A 23304-nucleotide genomic window follows, 5' to 3' on the forward strand; every position below is an offset into this window, starting at 1 on the left:
TATTTTATTTTAAGATTTTAAATTAGTTGCGGAATTTAGCTTTAAAACAAAATTAGGTTAGTAAAATAAACTATTAGAAAAAAATCAATTTACATTAAGATTGTTTATTTTTTTAACGTTAAGTTTTGCGTCGCGATAGTCGCTAAGATTTTCGTGAATTTGTATATAGAGGTTTATATTATTCACGAAAAATAAACAAAATGGCTTCAGTTACACCTGGTGAATTAGATAACAAGTTACAGAAATTTCAAAATTTCATTGATGACGTAAGTTTCCTGATGAAAAATTATTTAAAAGAAATAAAATCGTAATAAATGTAATTTAATTTAAAAAAAAGGAATTTTGTTTGTTAGTAAGCTTATTAAATACTCATTATTATATCTGATATTATTTGTGAAACAAAAACATCTTTTTTGCTACGAGTATATCATTGTGTAGAAAACCACTCTAATTTTTTCTTTAATTTTTGTATTATGTTTAGCTTTTATTTGGCACTTTTTTTTATTTAGTTTTAATGCTCTATTTACACATTTAAAATCATAAAGTAGCTGACTGTAACAATATATTTGATTCTCTTCTTCACTTATTTCAAACCTTTAAAAGCAATTATAGTTTTTAATTTTCTGTTTATGTTTTGTCTTAAAACTTTTACTATGTAATCTTATTTGGTTTTTATTTTAATAACTAGGTAACTAAAAATAAATAAGAAAACCTGCTTTTTTTTTACCTAGGTGTCAAACAATTATTTGCATAAATATATACTTTTAAAACACTTAATTTATTTTAACTAAAAGCTTTGGTTGGTGTTTCACTCTTTATTGGAGGTGTAATGCAACTTTATGTGTCTGTAAAGACAATTACAGCTTTTAAAACTAAGAATAATAATTTAGCAATAGTATGGCTTGTAAAGGGGTTATTTGCAACCATACCATTAAAAATACTAATAACAATTTTACAAGAACTAATTTTTTTAAAAATATTTTGACTACATTTTGGATTTATTTACAAAATTTGGTTTTTGTGGTGTTTTATTTTTAAAAAGTTGAAAGGAAAAAATTGTTATTTTCCTAATTTGATATCAATTACAAATGATGTTCTAAAAGTTAAAGCATTTTATTTCAATAAAAGCAGTTCAAGTCTGTTTTAAACAATGAAAAGCGCTGTAATCAGAAAATGTTATAAAAACATATTTGGAAAAATTAGGTTTTAAAAATAGTGTTTAAAATATTAAACTATATTTGTATTAATAATGTACCAATTGCACGTTTGTGGCCTACACCAATGCCGATGGATAGGAAAAGGCCAATGTCGATACCGATGGATTAATTAGTTAATAAAAGTTTTGAAAATATAAAATTATTCAACTTTAAATTGTGTAAACTTTTTCATGGAATCAGAACTGGTAAACAAATACTTGGACCCAAATCAGAGTCAAACCTTTATTTTAAAAGGTATTAGAAAAGCTCAGTTAAAATAATATACATTTTTTACTTTTTTTTTAATTATAAAAAGAAAACTTGCAAAAATAGAAACAATTTTAGAGGAGCGCTTTTTATTTCAACATTTAAAATTCTGTAACTTTATTAATTTATTATTAAATTTAGATATCTAAACAACAATCATAGAAATATAGAAGGCAATACTTTTTTGCACAATATAAATAAAACAATTGAAAAACTAATTTTTTCCCCCTTTTTTTTTTTTCAGTTATTCACCTCCCCAAGTCTGAAAGGGACACTACAGTTGAGGTGGCTACTTATTTTTTAATAAATAAAATTACAATACAATAATTTTGACTATTTTATAGTCATCTTGAGTTGAGTTTAAAAAAGCTTATCAATTTTGTATACAGATATTCTTAGGTAATAAAAACCATTATGTGAAAAGTGATTAAAAAATATTACTTTTCACATAATAGTTACCATTTTATTAGTCGTTAACTTTTTGTTAAATAATTAAATAACTTTTTTATTGTATTTTTTGCTATTGCCTATTTTGTCATAATAAAAAAAATGTAATTTATACTTTATTACCGTAAAATATTTGTATATAAAATGAAATAAGTTTTTTTTAAACCCAACTGAAGATGACTATAAAATAGTCAAAACATGTATCGTAATTCAAAACATATATCATAAGGGTTTGTAAAGTACATCACGCTAAATTTATTTTTTAAATAGAAGCATGATCATTTGCTCTTTCATGTTGAGATTTTCATTCAACGTAAAGCACTTTAGAATTTGAATTACTTAAAATCTCTGTGTGGAAACCTATAATATTTTAAAAGATCGTTAAAGCAAAAAGTTTAAAAGAGGAAAGATGTTAAAGAGAATTTTTGTTCACTCTTTTTATAATTAAACAGCCTAGTTTTTATCTTTGTTGTTAAAAAGTTGCACCAAATTAACTTATTATTAATAATTTAAATTATTATTTTATCAAAAATTGTATATTAATAGTTTTACTACTTTAAAATATTAATTAAAATGTTTATTAAAATATACATTAAAATATATATTAAAATTTGTTTTTATTAAAATATTTTTCTAATAGTTAAGCAGTGCTAATAAAAACCAGTAAAGGATACTGAGCAATTTAGTTAATTACTGCATTCATTGACCCTTGTACAAATGATTTGTCCCACGCAATGATCTTTTGGGGGAATTACTGTCTGATGGAGGCAATCTTCCCTTTACTCCACTCCTCGTCTTCTTCTTACAGTCTGAACTCTGTCATCTAATATTTGAATGGTAGACATATCTGAAAAAAGACTTGACCAGTCCTTATCTTTCCAGTCTTTAATGCCAGGGCCCATTTCATGTGTACTTGCTTTATTTTTTCAGTAATGCAAGGTTTTTTTTTGGTCAATTATAATATATTTTGGTCAATAATTATAATATTATATGTGTTATAATATAAATATATATATATATATATATATATATATATATATATATATATATATATATATATATCACTATATTATTATCACTATATTTTATATAATATCGCCTTAGCTCATGTTTATCACAATTTTTTTTCAATTTTCCTTTCTAAACTTTTTTTTTTAACTTAAAATTAAATTTCTTGTAAACATGTTTTGAGGCTGTTTCAAAAGTTTGCACAAAAAATCCTTTTTATAAGGCAAGTGAAAGTGCAGCAATATATACTTTTTCAATAAATGGTAGTTGGGAGCCTAAAATAATCTTTGCTTTCACAACGAAATCACCAACAAAGTAATTAACTTTTAATAAATAAAGTAAATAAATTAACTTAATTTTTTTTATTTGTTACTTACTAACTTTTTTTGAATAAAAAATTATTTTTAGTTGCAAAACCACAATTAGAAATTTAAAAAATAATTCTTCAAAAAAAATAACATTTTTTAATTCATTCATACAAATTTCAAGAAGCGAAAGAAATTAGCTTATATCAAACATTTTTTAAACTTGTAAAACTTAATTTAATTATTTAATATTTAACAAAAAATTAAATGGAAATATACATACCATAATGGCATTTCTACATATTATTTTTTGATTGAATTAATTTTTTAGCTGAATTCATTTTGCAGTAATTTATTATATTGGGGTAGTTTAAAAAAGTTAATGCCTTGAAAAAATAAAAAGAATTTTATGATGTTAATTTAAGCTAATGTGTTGAGTATTTTAATTTAATACAAGGCTAGATATATGTGTGTGTGTGTGTGTATATATATATATATATATATATATATATATATATATATATATATATATATATATATATATATATACATATATATATATATATATATATACATATATATATATATATATATATATATATATATATATATATATATATATATATATACATAGCGTGTGTGTGCGTATGGGTTTCTTAAAGTTTTCCTCCAATTATTATTTTTTATTATTCCAGGTAAAAGCAATTCAAAAAAGAGATGAAACATTGACGAGTGATGTTCAGATTGAAAGACTTGTTAAACCAGGGTCAAAGTATTTGAATTTGAATCCTTATGAGGTGCTGTTATTATATATAAAAAGGAGTTTATCAAACTAAGATAAATAAAATGAAGCTTTAACTTTGTTTCTCATTTACTGTTTTATAGGTACTCAATATTCCTCCTACTGCATCCCCAGATGAAATTAAGAAAGCCTATAAAAAGGTATGATACATGTTTATTTAAAAAGTTAGAGTTTTGGTATAGGGTAAAAATAGTCCTGCTGTCTTGTGAACTCCTTTTTTAGCAAAGTTTAGGAGAGGCTTACTCTTTCTTAAATTACTCTTCTGTAATAGGGCTTTCATTAAAACTCATCTTTCATAGATGTAAATTGTATCCATTACTGTCTCATAGAAGATTTCCTAAGCAAAGATTTAAGAGTTGAGGAAGTTGTTGTTACCCAGCCTCATACCCCTTTATTTAAAAGACTGGTGTAGGTATGAACCTATGTTACATTGTTTACTGCTTAAATTAATAAATGTTAGATCTTTAATCTGCTCACAGGCTTTTACTTGTGCCTCCTCAAAAGCTACCCAACTCATTCTGTTATCTCCTATTAAAGATGCTACTCTAAAACTCTGTTTAGTAGCAGGATCCTCACTGTTCAAGAGCAGTATCCTTGGTGAAAGCTTTTAGAGAGACTGGTTCTGTCAATAGCCTAAAAATTTTAGATTTTAAAAAATGTCATGTTTTGTATCAGTGGTGCCTCTATTATTTAAAGAGCAGTTATATTAAAAGAATAAGATTTTGCTGAATGTCAAGACTTGTAAGAATGTAATTGGAACAATAAAAGATTTAATGAGACAGAGGACAGAGTCAAAGGTAAAAAAAATGCCAAGCACAATAAAGAGACATCCTTGGTAGATGCTAAATGTTCAATGGGTTGAATATATGGGCTTTCTATGAGAAGTTGGTAGTAAAAGCTAATCTGAGAAGATGTAAAGAAGAGGACTCAGTAAGTGTATAGGTATTCATCAATGCCAGCAGTAAACAACATGTAAAACAAGTAAATTAAAAATGGTTAAAAAAAAAGCAACATAAATTAATCATGTTTTATTTTTATTTAAAATTTAAGGTATACAAATTATGTTATGATTTAAAATAACAACGAATTAATTTGCAATTCAAAATATATAATACAGTACAAAATATAATTTATAATATTATAGTTTGTATTGTATTATATATTTCTTAAATAAATTATACAACATAAAGTTAACAGTTAATAGCAGGCAACAAGTAGGTAAGCCAAGTACAACCTCTTAAACCTAAAATAAAATAAAAGCATAAAATCTATTTATAGGTCAACTATTTTAAGTTAGTGTTATTTTGTGGCATTATTTTATTGGCATGTTTGCGAAGTAACACCACTTTTGAACATGGCAATAAATAATTATAAAATTAAAAGAATATATTTATAATAAATAAAACCATAACATATATACAACACTGTTTAGAACAAAATGTAAATTAAAATCTGATGGAGCCTACTGAATTTGAATCTGGTGTAACCTACTAAATTTGAGGAAGAAACATTATTTCTAATATTGACACATTAAAAGTAATTAACAATTTAGCGAAAAAGTATTAGTATTGTAGTAATTGTTCAGGGATTATCTTTTTTCGGATATTTTTAGAATTCCAGATATTTTATTCAACTTTTAGTTTTTCCGGAAATCGAAAACGTTTTCCATACATGCATGTTTAGGTGTATATTTTTGTAATATATTTGTTTTTTAAGCTTTTTCACTTGTCACTCATACAAAATTTTAGGAAAAAAAAAAGGAAACAACTCAGCTAAAAGCAAAACTAAGTGGAAAATAAGGGGAAATATATTCTGGATTTTTAAAATATGATCTGGATGATATGTGAATTGTATTAGTAACTCTCTTAGTGACGTAATAAGAAACATATAGTTGTAGTTAATTATTAAAAAAATTGCCAACAAAAAAAGTTTAATTAGCTGATATAGTTTATTTATGATGTGTGTATATATATATATATATATATATATATATATATATATATATATATATATATATATATATATATATATATATATATATATATACAATATATATATATATATACAACCCTCGGAATTAGGAAAAATGCGGTCGGCAATAATTTGCCAACCTCAATCTTATAGAGGTCGGCATCAGGTTGCCAAAAGTTATTTGATACAAAGGTCTGACCATAAAACATAGAAATGAGGTCAGCAAAAAATTGTTGACCTCAAACACTTTCAGGTCGGCATTGCCGAATGACGAGGGTTGTATATATATATATATATATTGTATATATTTTTTTATTTATTTTATATAATAACAATTTTTTACAATTTTTGTAAAAAATTATACAATTTTTACAAGTAAACAATTTTTTATTTTTTATAATAACGTTTATTATAAAAAATAAAAAAATTGTTTTGTTTTTATAAATGATGACATTCTACGACAACGAAAGTCTTTTTAACGAATTTTAATATAAGAATAATTAAAGTTAATACATTTGAAAAGTCTTCGTTGATAAAAAAAAGACAAATGTTTTAGAAAGCCGTTACAATTAAATAAGTTTGATTTTAAATGCTTTTATATTATCGAAACACTTTTTAATGAAGTAAAAAAACACTTCTAATGAATTTTTATAATAAGTATTAAAAACGGTTGTTTTTTTTTTTACTTGTATAATTATGTATTTTTTATAATAAATGTTTATCTTTAAACATTAAAAAACAAAAACAAAGTACAAATGTTAAAACAAAGAATGAAGTGGTTTTTTAATGCATAAATTAAATAGACTAAGAATTTTAGTTTGAGTTTTTTTGTGTGTGTGTGTGTTTTTGCTTTAGTTAATTTTTTTTTTTTTTCTCTTTTTTCAAGATTTTTTTTTCTTTTTTAAAGTTTTTTTTTAGATAAGTTTAAGTAAGTTTTTGTAACGCATTTTTAAATTTTGAGAATATGTAAAAAGCCATGGTCAAATCGTTAAAACAAATTTATATAATTGCGTGCGATCGCACGTCTTCCTGTAAAGACTGATGCTTGTATTCGCCTTGGCATTGATTCAATTAAGTTTTCAATCATCTTTATTGGTATTTCAAGCCACAGTTTGGTCAGTTCTTGTTAGAGCATTTCGTGACTAGTTATTTTCTTTTATGTTAGTTGATAATCCATCCAGCTCCATAAATTTTCAATTTTTAAGTTTAAGTCTGGTGATTGTGCTGGCCAAGGCATGAATCAAATATTACTTTTAAGGAAATAATCAGTGATTAAATGTGCTGTATGGCATGGAGCATTGTCTTGTTGTAATAACCAGTTTTGATCAGCCTGGAACAAAATGCGACTAGGGATAAGCGTGTTTTCCAAAATGTCGCGATACTCATACTGGTTTAATCTTCCTTCATGTATTTTATGACATCCAACACCTGAGCCTGATATACATCTCCATATGCCGACAGAACCACCATCTTTTTAAATACGGTTTAGTAGGTGTTGCTTCAAATATTTTTCTGTCTTTTTGCAATGAACAAATCTTTTGTTTTTTCTGTTAATAATTTCAAAATTTGATTCGTCATTAAAGATAATCATTTTCCATTGTACCACTGAATAGTTTAAACGCTCTTTGCACCATTTTTTCGCTTTTGGCGATCGGTTAATGTTAACAAAGGCATTATCTTTATCTAACGTAAACAAAGGCATCATCTTACACCATAAAACAAATTTAGTTCTTTCTTGCATAATAACTTACTTATTGTCATTTAACTAACTGTTTTGTCTACCAGCAAACTATTGATTTCTGCCTTTAAAGTTGATACTCCCGCTTTTGGGTTATGTCAGCTTAGCGTGTAAAGAATATTTTCATCACATGCTGTCAGTTTTTTCAGACGCCAAGTACAAGGTTTATTATTGACACTACCAGTTGATAAATAATGCCAATTTCTCTATTGCTTATTTTCATTTTATGCATTCAAATGACTTGCCATTTTGTTTTTTACGAAACAGCTCTTTTACCCATGAAAATATGATATTTTGACAAGGTTGGATCAGTTGAAAAGTGCTAAATTTTGAATCAAATCGTAGTTGCAGTTTTTATTCAAAACAAAATAAGAATAGGGATCCAAATGAAATATCTTAACACTAACAGGTTGTTGAGTGATAAAAATGCAAAAGACTTCAATAAAAAATCCCTCAATAAATCTTATGAGTTTTCTTATCAAAGTCTGTTTAAAATTTATTTCAAAAAATTGAAAGGAGTTAATTGCTCTGTTAATTTTCTCATCACCCTCCACCTCCTTTATAATATCCATACAATTTTTTCTCTCTCTAAATTAATAAATTATAGTCATAGTATAAATAAACATAAAATATAGAGTACATCTCATCAATTTATCAGGTTATTATTTCTTAAAAGTATTATATATGTTAAAAAAACAAGTGCGTTTTAACTTTTTGTACAAGGTGTATATATATATATATATATATATATATATATATATATATATATATATATATATATATATATATATATATATATATATATATATATATATATATATATATATATATTAGGGGTGTTTAGAAAAAAAAGTTATGGAATTTAAAAAACCAAACTATCTAGATTTGAAACAAAATGTTTAAACTAACTCCTAAAAAATTTGAGAACAATTGAATCACACTTTCCTTGCCCTCAAAGGGCATATTTGGAGAAAAAAAGGTACCTCAAAATGACTAAAAACAGCTTTTTTTTAAAAAGCGTCTTGAGGGCAAGACTTACATAAATATTTTTAATAAATTTTTTTTCTTACACGTTAATAAGTATCTGAGTTTTTGATTAAAAGGTATGATTTTTTTTTTTCTCCCCTAAAAATACTATAATTTACATTTTAAATCAACTGAAATTTAAACACAGCCTGATGTTGCTTTTAAAATCTTTACAAAAATTAAATTAAAATATTTGTATTTAAATTTTATAGTAATGTTTAGAGATGTATGTATAAGTCGAAAGAAAATTACTTGTTTTAATAACTATTTTGAATAAAAAAATATCTATTATTGTTACCACTACAATTTTACAATTTTTATAAAAGACCATATGAATATACTATATGTTTAAGATATAACATGCTATTTATACTATTTACAATATAAAAATATAAGCTGAGATCTAATTAAAAAAAGAAATTATTTATTAAATCAGGAAAATTGATCTCAATAAAAAAAAACTTGTATTTAGAGATTCAACTTCTAACAGGCATGGATAATTTACAACATCAAGCTTACCTGCAATCTAAATTACCTAAAACTATCAAAAAGATTAATTTAGTTATAACTAAACTGTAAGTATACTTTGATATTAATGTAGTTGTAACTAAACTGTAAATATACTTTGAAGAAGGTTAGGAAACCCTACATAAAGATAAGTTTGGATGTTATTAGTGACACTAAACTAAAAAATGTTCTCACAAAGTTAGACAAACAGTATTCTGGGTTGAAGAGTAATGTAAAAAGAAGCTCTGCTAATATTTAGCTAACCAGAAAAGGTTTTAAAAACAGACTTTTGAGCATACCAGATTTGAAAAACATATAAGATTTAAAGAATTAAGACATAATAAAAGATCCGCCATAGATAAGTTTGAGTATTTTATGTTTTTGGAAGACTTGGTTGGAGTAAGAAAGTTTATTTTTGGACAGAGGATATTAAGTTTAGTAGAAAGGTTAAACTTTACATCTAAAAAATTTAGAAGATATTTTTATTATGAATTAATAATATTAATTTCACTTAAAGTTAAATATTTTTATGCTTGCAGGTAGCTAAGATTGACAGAAGAAAAAACAACGACAAGGAAAGTACAATCAATGGAGTCTAATTATAAAAATGAACTCAGTTCTGATGCAAGTTTTGATTCATGTTTTAATTCAATTTTTAAACCTAGTGGCTATTACAAAAAATAACCACTGCAATTTAACAGTAAAGTAGCAGCAGAAATTCCAATAGATGTGTATGCTAGGAACGTTGCTATTATGGCTACAATAAGTGATGTTTCACCAAATTAAGCAGAAGTGACAAGTGCCATTCTGAATAAAGCTGCTGTTGAACTAAGAGATTGCATTATTATTTAGCTTTCGCGGTTTAACTAAAAAATTGATAAAAGACTAGCTTTAAAGGCGTGAAGGCTCTTGTTCTCGTTGGCACCTCTGAGTACTGGTATACTAAATCTTTATTTAAAGTTTTTGAGAAATATGTGAATAAAATTCGAAGAGAGACTTGTCGATATAATGCAAAATATGATAGTTGTTGATAATTGTTGAAAATGTTGATAATTACAACAACAGAGATGAAAAATGGAACAGACTGCTTTCTGTGGACAAAGTTTGTTTTGCTTTCAGGAGCTCCACAAGAGCTCCACCAGTCTAAGCAGAAAAAAGCTGCCAAACAGACTTTCCTTATTAGAAAAGAAACACACATAGTCACATAATATTAACATTAACAAAGAAAACACACAAAGTCACATAATATGTTACACCTAGAAAAGGAAGTTGAAGCTTCTACCTCTTTTGCACCTATATATAATATTTGTAAATAGTAAAAATAAACATACTATACTGAAAATGATATATTAGGGATAGAAGGCATTGTTTTTACACCCCATAACTGTATATTTTCTGAAAGATAAATAAATAGAGATTTTGTCTCTTTTATTTAAAAAGAAAATGAAATACCAATAATGACAGACGTAAAAGTCACGAGACTTTGCTAATTTTTTTTTTTTATATATAAAAAACTTGATTTAATGGCTTTGCAAGAGTTAAAAAAATACTAAGACTTAAAACTACCAGAGATGCATTCTATAAGGAAAATAGATACAAATAGAGTGCTCAAACACTTAAAAATCTTGAAGATATAAAAAATTATCAACAAATTAGCCAGGACCATATTTTTCAGGAATTCACCAAAAAATCTCACTAAATATAAAATCAAAACGTTTTATAGTATAGAAGGCATCGTATTTGCACCTCAAAACTATACATTTTTTGAAAGATAAATAGACATTATATATCTTTAAAGGGATCCCAAACCTCTGAGACATGTTGTGTTCATATTAAAGAGAATGATAAAAAAAATGTTTGGGCTGAATTTTTTGATTAAAATAAATTCTCCATTTTGTTGTAGGCCAAAAAATCAGCATAATATGTTGCAACCTTGCAATCTACAGACTCGATAATTTATTCAAGCGTGTCTTATTCCTAAGAGTTTAAGTACATGATGTCAATGATTGTTTACATAATCGATCTTTTACATAAACAAAAATCAATGACATCGTGTACTAAAACTTTTAGAAATAAAACGCGGTTGAATAAATTATCAAGTCTGTATTGCTAAAAATAGTATAATGTAAGTTATACTATTTTCAGAAGAGGGGAGGGGGACCATACCATTTTAATCAAAAGTTCATATATTTATTTATGTCCTAGAAAAATAAAATCATTAAAAATTTTCATGTTAGTCTTGTGCTCAAGGCGCTTAAAATAAGCTGTTTTAGTCATTTTGAGTTCCTTTAATTTCCAAATATGTGATAGAGGTGCTATGTGCTGGGAGAAATACATTTCTTAATCTTTCAAAGTGAAAGCTAAACATGAAAAAGAAGAATATAATAAAATGTACTGGTGTTTACTTTTGTATTTTAATTATAATATAAATTAAAATCCTACCAGTTGACAAAACTAAAATAAAGAATATAATAATAGTAGACTTGTTTACAACTATTTAAATGAGAATATAAAGTATAACCTATTTTTAATAAAAATTGATCTTTTTCCATAGCTTTCAATTCTTGTACATCCAGATAAAAATCCTAATGACAAAGAGAGAGCACAAAAGGCATTTGATGGTAATTTTTTTTAATAACAGGGATCAGAAGAAATATTTTATTTTATTTGTTATTTCTGTGCTCAAATCTGTTATATTTAATTTATTTGTTTAAAATTTAGCTGTCAGCACAGCTAATCAGACTTTACAAGATACCGATAAAGTTAAAAAAATAAAGTTGTTACTTGAAGAAGCTGAAGCTAGTTTTCAAAGAATGGTTAGAAAGTTTTAGATTAATTTTTAATATAGCAAATATGATCTTTTTATTCTATTTTAATTGTTTATTATCGTCTTTACATCGTATAAGTATGTATATTGTTATATGTCAATATTTTTTCTATTTGTATAACAAAACAATATGCTTTAAGTATATTAATTTATGCTGTAATAGATCTTTAGAATTAATGACTCAACACAAACCAAATGAACAATAATTAATAAAAAAAAGTTTTTCTGTTTTTACATTGGAAGTAGTCAACTCTTTTTTGTATTATGTATGATAAACCCAATAAATTCTTGTTTAAAATCTTGTTTAGCAAAAGTACTAGTAAACTAAAAAGATAAAGTTTCAAAATAAGTACCATTTTCTCAACTAAGTTGATAGAATTCAAAAAAAACTGTTAGAATTATGTTAAAAGTTGTTAAAGCTGTACTGCATATGAATCTTTACATAACCAGTCGGATACTGAATATGTATTTCCAGCCGATTTGTAAAACATACTGGAGATATTAAATATTATTTTTTCTATGAAAAGTAACATTGATGTAAATAGTATTGAGTTCAGCAAAGGTGTTTGTTTTTACTGGGTTGTTTTTTGCATACACAATTATTTATAATGGCAAAAGGCATTATAATTAGAATTTATAGCCTATTTTGAGTCCTAAAATTTTGTCAGAATATTTTTCTCTGCAGCCAAGGAAAACAGTATTATTATAATTTTCATTAAAGATACTCATATAAATAATATGTTATTTTTATAAATAAAAATTGAATATTTTTAAATATATAACAGCTTGGTATCTTTAAACAAATATGAACTAAGAATATTGAGTATTTTTTTAGAAAACATAAATTACTAATTTATTTGTGATCAAATTGGGAAAGCATAAAATAATGTGTAAATCAAAAAAAAAAATTGCTTTAAATGTTTGCATATTAGTCTGTATATCTTATATTTTTTGTTTTTTGTTTTTATTCAAAAGTTAATTGCAAAATTAACTATCAATAACTTTAAAATTAGTTTCTATATAAATTTCCATACTGTATTGTGCATTTTTTTTTTTGTTATTTTATTGTTTACATTTCAAAGTAAGCATTTGGATTCTAACAATTTTTACATTGAGAATTTACAATGCAATATTAATTTAAATATATTATGTATACACTGTATCTATGCTAAATCAAAGTTAACATCTATATAATGCAGATAAATGTTCTGATATCAAATACGTGTGTATAACAGTTATATGTTATATGTTGTTATATTAACAGTTATATGTTGTCATTTGTCAATATGTATAGTTTTAAATTTAATAACAAAGAGTTTTATCTGGTTATTATACAAAATATATAATGCAAGTGATTTGTATCCTAACAATAATCTCTGTAAAAAATGATAAAAGATGGAACTAAGGAGGCTAGGCAAGAACGTTTGGGTTCAACACTTTTGCATCGCCATATTAGAATAAATGACCCTAAAGAGTATCTAGTAGAAGAAAAAAAAACCAAAACATTTGAAATTTTAGAAAGTATGTGGATAGTAAATTAAGAAAAAAAGGATATGTTTTATGTGTGGATTGGATGACCACTTACCTAGTTATGCTCCAAAATGGAAAATTTAAGTTGAATTATGATACCTTCTTGTAAGAGATGGTGCTAGAAATATGGTAAGTGGGAGCAATCTATTTGAAATTCCTCCAATCCATTGTACTATTTATTTACTTCAATTAGCTGTTTCAGATTCAATCATAATTGAAAATTATGATTGAATCGTAAAATTGTAGTTGATGTTCTTTCAAATTATTGAAATATAAAGAAAATGGATTGGTATCTGTTCAAAGTTCAGAAATGGCTCAAGAATTAGAAATGGAACCAGACGAAATCACATTTCCAGCTTCCAGATTTGATTATTGTGTTTACAGATGCATCTGATTCTGAAATTGATCTGAAGGATTTATGCAAATATTTTCTAGTGTATAGTTTTCTAGTGATAGTGTCTCATCTTCTTTTGATGCTTTATGCTTTGATCGTGGTTTGAATACTAATGTTTTTGTTCATTTTCTACAATTTCAGCGTTTCCTCTTGTGTGTTAGTCCATTGATGAGCCTCTTGATCATTGATTGATGAGCCTCTTTACTCTTAGCTAGTGGTTTATTTATATTTTTTGTATTTGGGCCTTCAATTACCTAAGGTTGAGCCTGATGCCATGTTAGCATAAATGATGATTTAAAAACAAACATTGTTAGTTGTCAACAACAAACAATGTTTGTTTGTTTTAGTTTCGCATATTCGAGCACAGGTGGGGATAATTCAATAAATGTTAATATTTTTATTTTTCCAAATTTAAATCTATTTGTTAATTTGGACTTTCATGGACAAAGAAATATTCTTGTAATATTCCATGAATATTCAATCCTACCCACTTTAACCTTTTTTCAGAAAAAGATGAAGAACAATTGTTTTTGTAATTGGTGTCTTGTGATGATTGTGTCAAACTAAAGTAGTTACCTGTGAATTCTTTAGTACATAAAAAATGTGTTTTGTTTATTAATAATTTTATTACTGTCAGCAAAATGTCTATATTAAAATTAATATTTCGAAAATTGAAAGAAAATGAAAAGAAAGTATTTGTATTCTGTCAACCTGAATCTGTATTAGTTTCTATGTGTATTAGGGTGGTTCAAAAAACAACTTTATTTAAAATAGTCTGCTGCACATAACTAAATGTGTTCTATATAATACAAAAACACTAGGTTTTAAATATTTTTGAATGAAAAATATTTTTAGGGGTGCCTCAAGACCCTTAAAAATTTGACAGGTCCCGAATATTTTGAAAAAAAAAGTTTTTTAAATTATGTCAACCTGGTACTCAAAAGGAGCGAAATTTTGTAAAAACTTCAAAAATATTAATCAATTTACATGAAAAACATGTTTAAAAAAATTATTTATAAAAAACTATAACAATAGTTTTTAGGCGTAAATTGTAAATTGATTATTTTTTTTGAAGTTTTTATATAATTTCGCTTCTTTTGAGTACCAGGTTGACATACTTTAGAAAAACTTTTTTTTTCAAAATATTATGAACATGTCAAATTTTTAAGGGTCTTGAGACACCCCTAAAAATATTTTTTATTCAAAAATATTTAAAACCTAGTGTTTTTGTATTATATAGAACACATTTAGTTAAGTGCAGCAGGCTATTTTTAAAAAGAAGTTTTTTATTGAACCACCTTAATGTGTATATATGTATGTATATGATATATAATATATGTATGTATATGTATTTATAAATTAGTTAGCTGATAAGCGTAGAGAAGCCAAAAAGATTTCACCGCTTGCTACAATCCCTGAAGACGATAAACCAGAAGAGGTAGAGTTTTTAAATGTTAAAAATTTTTTATTTTTGTATTTTTATTTCTTATTTTTCTTTCTTTAATTTTATTTTTTTATTTTGTGTTCTTCTGAGACCACTTTTTTTTTTAATTATTATTATTGGGTTTGGTAAAGTTTAAACTTTATAAAAGTAAAAATATCTATAGAACTTCAAAAATGTTTTACTTTGTATTTTAAAAAATCAAAAAAGATTTAAAAAAAAATTTGGAAGCCTAAGGGTTTGAACCACAGCATTTCACTTCAGAACACTGCCAGCTAAATACTTAGGCCACTAAGGCCTATTGTTTGATGAATGTTTAAACACATTTATCCAATAAATATAACAAAAAATTTAACATTAAAAATAAAATTTATAGAATTTTGTAGTAATACTTTTAAAATAGCAATAAATTTAACAATTACAACAGTAATTTTATAAAAATTGAAAAAAAAAGGAAATGATTACTTTAAACTGTTTATACCAAACTCACACTTTTTTCAAGCTGGTTTGTATAATCATTGTGTTCCAAATAATGCTTGTATCGCTTGTATACTTAAAAGTGATGTGCACTTTCTCCAACCTGCTTGGTGTGCACACCAAGTCCAAACTGACTATGTTAAAGAAAGATGACATACTAAAATATGGCTTTTCCAGCTTATATTTAATTGACAGTTGAACTTTTCTTGAAGACAAGGCTGCAATTTTTTTTTTTAATTTAAATTTGTAACTGATTCAGCATTTTTTAATTATCAACCTAAAACCTTTTCTTTTTTTTTTGATAATTGAAAACTTTTCATAGTCAAATTAACTACAGGTATCAGAAATATCATGTTTAGTAGTATAGAGGCTGCACTTAAAAGGTTAACCTCTTGAATATTTATCTAAAAGTCTCTAAATTGTTACCATTTAAATCAAAAAATGCCAACCTGTAAACATAATATAGTTTGACTTAAGCCATATGGCCACAAAATTATAGTTTTACAAGCATAGAAGTAATACCAACAAAAATGTGTAACTCTGGGGGAGAGATGTTCCACTAAAGTTTCTAAAGGTTCATCAAGATAAACAATTCAAGGAGAAATGCAGTATTTAAATTCTTTTATGTGATTATTCTTTTTTTTTTTTTTTTTTTTTGTTATTCACTTCCCCAAGGCCGAGAAGGCCACTACAGATGAGGAGGCTACTTAATAGTGGTTATAACCCTCTCTCAACTCTATAACTCGGAAACGCGAACCTTGACGAACAAGGCCGCTGCGCCGAGAAACAAGTTGAGCGCGGTACTACCAGAGACGTGGTGGGGATCAAACTCAGAACCTCTCGCTTATAAAGCGAGCACTTTACCACTACACCACTACCGCATTTTAGCATCTAACTGCAATAAACTTGTAATTAATATCAATGAAACCTAAAGTTCTTTTTCCTCCACTCTCATAAGTACTTTCCCCTTCAAACCATATTTGTCGCTGTGGTTGCTTAAACCGCACTTAGATCAAATGCTTAAAATTAATACATTTTAGTTCAAATGCCATTAAATATTTTTCAAATGCTATAGAATATATTGAAAAACATGAAAAGTTTAATTGATGGGTGTCTGCCATCAGACTTGTAGTAACAGTCCAATAACAATTCAAACTTCTTTAGTTATTTATATCAAGAATTAAATCATAGTTATCAACTTACGACTTACCAATTCATTCCCTGAAATGAATGTTTTGACATCATAAAAATCTGAAAATGTAATATGCAGCTCTTCAATCTAAGTTGATCTATTAGGTTCTAACATTGTCTTCCCTAGGTTTTGTTGCATATTTTTACAAAGTAGCTTTGTCTTTTTTTACTTGGGCCATATATATACAGTAAGTATGCAGTATGTAAAGTATTTGTGATTTCTATTATAGTTTCTAAAGATAATTTTTGAATACTCTGCTACGTTTATCATCCAACAACAACAAAGTTGTTTCTAAAGGTCTTTAAAAGAAACTTGTCCTAGGTTTAATATTGTCTCTTATTAATATTTATATTACATATAATATATATTACATATAATTATATTATATATAATAATGGTATAACATATTTAGGTTTTTTACAGCCTTTACTCATACAGCAAACTGACAAATTCTTTTACTTGAATAAAAATTCAAAGTAGGAAAATAATTCAATCAAATCTTTGGATTTTTTTTCAAAAATTAAAGACAATTTATTAACTGTCATATTACATAAGATTTTGTATTTTAAATTTGATTAGTTACGAAATTATTGAAGAAAAATAGTAAGAGCATATCACCCATACTAAATAATAATATATGAATTAGAAATGCGCCGGGGTACCTGGCGATATTTTTTTTGTGCTAGGTAATTTGAAATTTTTGTAGTTGCTTGCTATTTTTTTGAAAGGCCTGGCTAACTCTGAAAGAGCTAGGTAAATTTTGCAGATACTCTGCAATCTTGGAAGATAATGGTTACCCTGTAATTTATGTATGTTTGCCGGGTATCTGGTACACCACAGGGGTTACCGGGTAACCAACACCTATTTCTTTTTTTCTAGGTTGCCAGGCACTTTTAAAATTACCAAGCACTTCCAAGATTACCAGGCACCTCCAATAATTTCAATGTAAACCAGCACACCTAAAAAATCGCCAGGTACCTGGCACATCATTAATATGAATATAAATATAAAGCAAACTTTTGTTGTAACAGTATTTTATTTTATATTTTGTTAACTGTATTTAAGTTAATATTTTTATTTAGTACTACAGATTGAAAAGGGCAGTGACTGCTAAATTATTTGCAGATAGTGATATAAAGAAGCAGGAACTTGTAGATAGAAATCAACAAGAAAAGTAAGTAAATACTACTACTACTACTAGTTATAACAATAATAATAATATGATAATCATCATCATAATGATGATCATCATCATTATAATGATGGTGATATTAAATAATATAATTTTTTTTTTTTTTTTTTTTTTTTAAGAAAAAGAGAAAGAGAAAATGAATTGGAAGAAGAAGAAAAAGCAAAAAAACAGAAAGAATTTGAAAAAAATTGGGATGTTAGTGCTATTTTAATTATTTATGGTGGACTTACCATTTTTATCATTCACTTTATTTTACATGTCAGATAATAAGTACTCTTGATAAATATTAAAAATTTATCAATAGATTTATTAATTTTATCATTGTTCTTGTAATTTAGTTAATCAGTTTTCAGTTAGCATTTTGTCTTCTAATTTTCTATCCATGTTGCTATTTATAAAATTTATCTATGAGGGTTTTACCTCAGTAGTTTCTGAAGTTCCGTTTCTTCTAGACAGCCTTTGTCTTTTCTTTAATTATTTTTTTTTATTTTTGTATTTCAAGCACAATACTCAAATTTTAAATATAAAAAATTTCATACTATAATAGGGGCAGATGGGGATCACATAAATCAGGGCTGTGGAGTCGGAGTCGCTAAATAAAATCACGACTCCGACTCAATAGTAAAACTTCAGTATTGCACGTGGATGTACAAATAAGGATATAGGCAGTATCTACATATGTATAAAAATTTAGATTTTTTTAGAAAATTTATTAAATTTATAAGTAACAGCTGGGTATTATTTTATCTGCTTCATACAAGAATTTCTTATTTTGTCTTTGACAAATAAAATAAGAATACCATAAATCTTTAAACAATTTTAATAGAAAGTTAGTATTCACATGTAAAAAATTTAAATCATTAAATTAAAGTTTAGTAGCTATAGAAACCATCAAAACCTATTTTAATACATTAGTCTATAAAATTAATTTTTTAGCCAATTGTTAATATTTTTTTAATGGACGCAGTAGTATGCTCTTAACCTGTTTGTTTTTTTCTTCAGGATACTCGAACTAATCGTGTTGAAGATTGGAGATCTTTTCAAAAAAATGCAGCTAAAAAAGCGAAAAAGAAAAAAGTTATGAAGGCTTTCAAACCCCCATCTTTAAAACCTGAAACTCGAATGTAAAAGTTTTTCCGTAGAACTATTGCCGAATGTTAACATTAAATTAAAATGGTTTATGTATTTAATTGATCAGTAAGTCCGATATTGACAAATCATTAATATAGTTGAAGGCGACCAATTATTATTACGGTTGAAGGCGGCCAATCGATATTAAGATATAATCGATATAAGATTGACGGAAACTTTAAAATGATAAAAATGGAAACTAACTGTTAAATTTTAGATAAAAAGCTTTGTAGCTGGTAACCTTTTCATAAACCTGATGAACAGGATTTGTATCTACTAGAGATATATTGTACACTTAAAGAATTTTGTTTCCCTTAAAATAGGTTTTAAGCGACTATATATGAATACTGATGCATGTCGTTTATTTTCTTTAAAGTTGTTATAAAGATATTAATCAAAAATTTTGACAAAATACGTTTATCTTTCAACGTTCTACAATTTATATTAAATTTGGTGTTTTTTTAATGACACGTAATTCTAGTGTATTTTCTCTGTTGTTTATCAGAAAATAATATTTTTAGCATGCGATATGTTAAAAGTAGGGGTGTCCCAGATAACATTTTTTTATTATCTGACCAGATATCGAATACCCGCATATTATAAATTATCCGGACGGATAATATAATTCAAATCATAAATTATATATTTTATTATGGCAAAATATAACCGTGATAAACCTTCAAAATGGCGAATTTTGTAAGCTTTTTAAAACTAATGATAGTTGTGATTTCACGCCGATTTGCATTCTATATGGAAACCAGATAAGCAGGGGATGTAATAAATCTGATCTGAAGTCATTTTCCACACCTCCACTGCATAATCATTGGAAACATGAAGAGAAGTTTCCACTGCTAAAAGAATTACCACTTTAGTTACTAGCACCAACCGCATCCTCTGTATTTTCGGAAGATTGTTTTCATTATTTATAAGAAAAAGCTATTAAGGCTATCTCAATGTTGAGAAATCTTAATTTCTACACGTTAAGGTAAAAGAACTATAAATAAGTAATAAACTGATGTATTTGTTGCGCATAAATAATTTTAGTAGTATTTTAATAATAATAATAATCTCAGTATTGATTAGAAACCATTAACATTAGATTATTTAAAAATATAAAATTTCTAGATTTCTTTCAATTTTCAAAGTACATTAACATGAAAAACCGGATAAAGTTTTTATCCGGCCAGACTTCGGATATTGAATAATTTACCTATCCGGCCCCAATAGTTTATCCGGGACCTCCCTAGTTAAAAGTCAAGCTAATACCCGATGATCCGATATGTTTAGAGTCGAGCTAATGCATAGAATGACCTATAGTTTAGTTTTAACTTATTTTATTTACTTAAGTTACTTAAATCCAGTGTTTTGGAATGTTGTTTCTAAAAAAGATAAATTAAAAACAAACAAGGAATAGTCCATAAAGGACGTCACCATTTTTTAGACAATTGTAGACACAGAGCACCGCAGAAGTGCATTCAACCAGAAAGCTTACGCCTCCTTCCTTATCGTGACGCGAGAATATGTGCAGAACTTGTTTTGAACCTATGGATTTAATCCTTTATGGATGGCTCCAATAGACCTTTTTGTTAATTTTTTTTTAATATTTCAGTGTTCATAAAATAAAATAATAAAATTACAATGAAAGTTTTACGTCACACCAAAAATATATATATAAAACAGACAGGGGCTAAAAGAAGATGTGGACGACACGAAATCAATGAGTCTATGAAAATCTATGAAAAGATTGTGGTGTCACCACAATCTTTTCATAGAGCCCCTTTACAATAACATTTAAAGCCCTCGTGGCTTTAGTAAGTTTACAATAAAGTATTTTTTTTGAAAAGTACTACGTGAAGAATAAAAACTCATATATGCATACATTCTCATATATACATATACACATAAACACACACATATATACGAACATACTTGCATATATGTCAGAAATTAAGAAGATGTAATTTCGTTTGTAGTTAAAAGTTGTTGTCGTTGGTATTTAACCGAAGATTGTATTTTTGTAAAAAAAAGCCGATGTAAAAATATCAGAAAATACTTTTGGCAGCAATTTATTCTTATATTTATACATAAATAATAATATTTGAAGCATATTAAGTTTTAATATATTTAGGACATTCATGTATTTCATTACAGGGGAAGGGTTTTCTAATCTCTTTAAATAGTTGACTGCGTGGTTTTGTAGGCTCTGTAATCGTATTAATTTAGTTTTGTGCGTGTTAGCTCACATAATATTAGCGTAGGAGAAATGACAATGAAAACGACTGAAGTAAAGCATTTTGCGTGATTTATAATCAAGAAAGGCCCTAGATTTATATAATACACTTATAACAGAAGATATTTTCGTTTCAATGAGGCCAATATGTTTTTTCCATGATAGGTTCTCATCAAATATAACCCCCAAAAACTTTGTAGGATTTACTCGATTTATTTCATTTTTATTGATTGATAGTTTGACAACTTTAACGGAAGATTAGATGATTGCCTTAATTTATGGAAGAGAGGGAAACTTGTGTTTTCACAATTTAATGATAACTTATTAGCTATAAACCATTGGTTAAAGCTTTGCAGTTCAGAGCTCATTGTTTAGAACAATATTTTTACGTCAGAGTTGTTGTAAAATAATATTTTATCGTCAGCATTCATAATTAACGAAACTTTATGAGAAGCTTTATTCATATCATTAATATATAAATTAAGAAAGGTCCCACGATTGATCCCTGTGGGACTCCGCAAACAATATCAAGAGCTCCTGACTCCTCCAGGACAAAAAACTGTTTTATATTAAAAAGATTACTTTTTACCCACTTATATATTAGACCGTTAATGTCGTTACGCTTTAACTTTAAAAGTAAAATTCAACAATATCGAATACCTTAGAAAGATCGATAAATACTCCTAGTACTTGTTCCCCTTTATCAAAGGACATTTTATTTGAAAGTTCAATAATAGCATGTTCAGTAGAGCAGTATCTCTGAAATCCATATTGATTTTTTATATATAAGCGTATTTAATGTCATAATGTCACAATCACCATTTTTAAAAACTGGGTGAATTTTGACTGATATCAATTTATCAGGAAATATGCTATTTTCAAATGAAAATAGCATATCTATTAAATAAAATAATGGTTTACTTATAATTTTCATAACATAGATAGCTACATTACTGGTAATGTCGTCATATTTACATGACTTGTTACGCTTTAGTTCAAATAGTGCTTTGTTAAATTCGTGTTTATTTGTTTTTTCATTAGATATGTTATTTGCGGGTTTTTCTCCCAAGTATTAATCAAAAACTTTAGTTGACTGAACAATGTTAGATGCAAGAGAGGCGCCTACATTAACAAAATATTAGATATATATTTTTATCAATATATTTTTATCAATATTTTTATCATTGTATTTTAACAATGTTTAAATAGATTAATTAAGTTAATGTTAAATAGGTTAATTATGTTACTGTTAAATAGGATAACAATGTTTAAATAGGTTACTCTTAAGTATAGAATAACTCAAAATAAAATTGTTCCAAAAACAACATTATTACCATAATGTTGTTTTTGGAATAATTTTCGGGAAAAATTTTATCCAGTAAAAGTCGTTCTTGAGCTAAAAAACAGAATTAGCTTGGTGTCTTAGCTTCAACTATTCATTTTTAGAAATAAATCCACAGAATCTACAAAAACAAATATTATTACCATAATGTTGTGCCAAAAACAACATTATTACCATAATGTTGTTTTTGGAATAATTTCTATGCGGTAGTGATGTAATGGTAAAACGCTCGCTTCAAAAGCGAGAGGTTACAAGTTTGTGTACCACCACGTCGCTATTAG

The 23304-nt window shown here is 26.3% G+C and overlaps 2 protein-coding genes across 4 annotated transcripts in view; one reads left to right on the forward strand and one right to left on the reverse strand.

Moving 5' to 3' along the window:
• Positions 1-186, reverse strand: part of LOC100197590 (adenylate kinase 9) — a 91578-nt gene extending 91392 nt beyond the window's left edge. Inside the window, exon 1 of one of the 3 annotated variants that reach the window (XM_065793393.1) lies at positions 94-186. The gene's annotated coding sequence lies outside the window, so the exon portion shown is untranslated. The remainder of the gene's footprint in view (positions 1-93) is intronic. The other 2 variants (XM_065793395.1, XM_065793398.1) reach the window with 2 other exon arrangements.
• LOC100214839 (dnaJ homolog subfamily C member 8) lies at positions 114-19925 on the forward strand. Its single transcript, XM_065793399.1, has 9 exons — positions 114-266; positions 3919-4020; positions 4109-4165; positions 11822-11888; positions 11989-12083; positions 15382-15456; positions 18211-18302; positions 18440-18515; positions 19323-19925. The coding sequence occupies exons 1-9, from the start codon at positions 201-203 to the stop codon at positions 19446-19448; spliced, it is 756 nt and encodes a 251-aa protein (XP_065649471.1). The 5' UTR covers positions 114-200; the 3' UTR covers positions 19449-19925.
• Positions 19926-23304: the final 3379 nt, after the last annotated feature.

The sequence above is a fragment of the Hydra vulgaris genome, chromosome 03 (genome assembly GCF_038396675.1).
Source record: "Hydra vulgaris chromosome 03, alternate assembly HydraT2T_AEP".
NCBI lineage: Eukaryota > Metazoa > Cnidaria > Hydrozoa > Anthoathecata > Hydridae > Hydra > Hydra vulgaris.

Excerpts from the sequence above, each read along its gene's own strand:
- LOC100214839 (XM_065793399.1), top strand. The coding sequence starts at position 201 with ATGGCTTCAGTTACACCTGGTGAATTAGATAACAAGTTACAGAAATTT. Across the intron at positions 4,166-11,821 it reads TTAAGAAAGCCTATAAAAAG|CTTTCAATTCTTGTACATCC; the intron begins GTATGATACATG and ends CTTTTTCCATAG. Across the intron at positions 15,457-18,210 it reads AAGACGATAAACCAGAAGAG|TACTACAGATTGAAAAGGGC; the intron begins GTAGAGTTTTTA and ends ATTTTTATTTAG.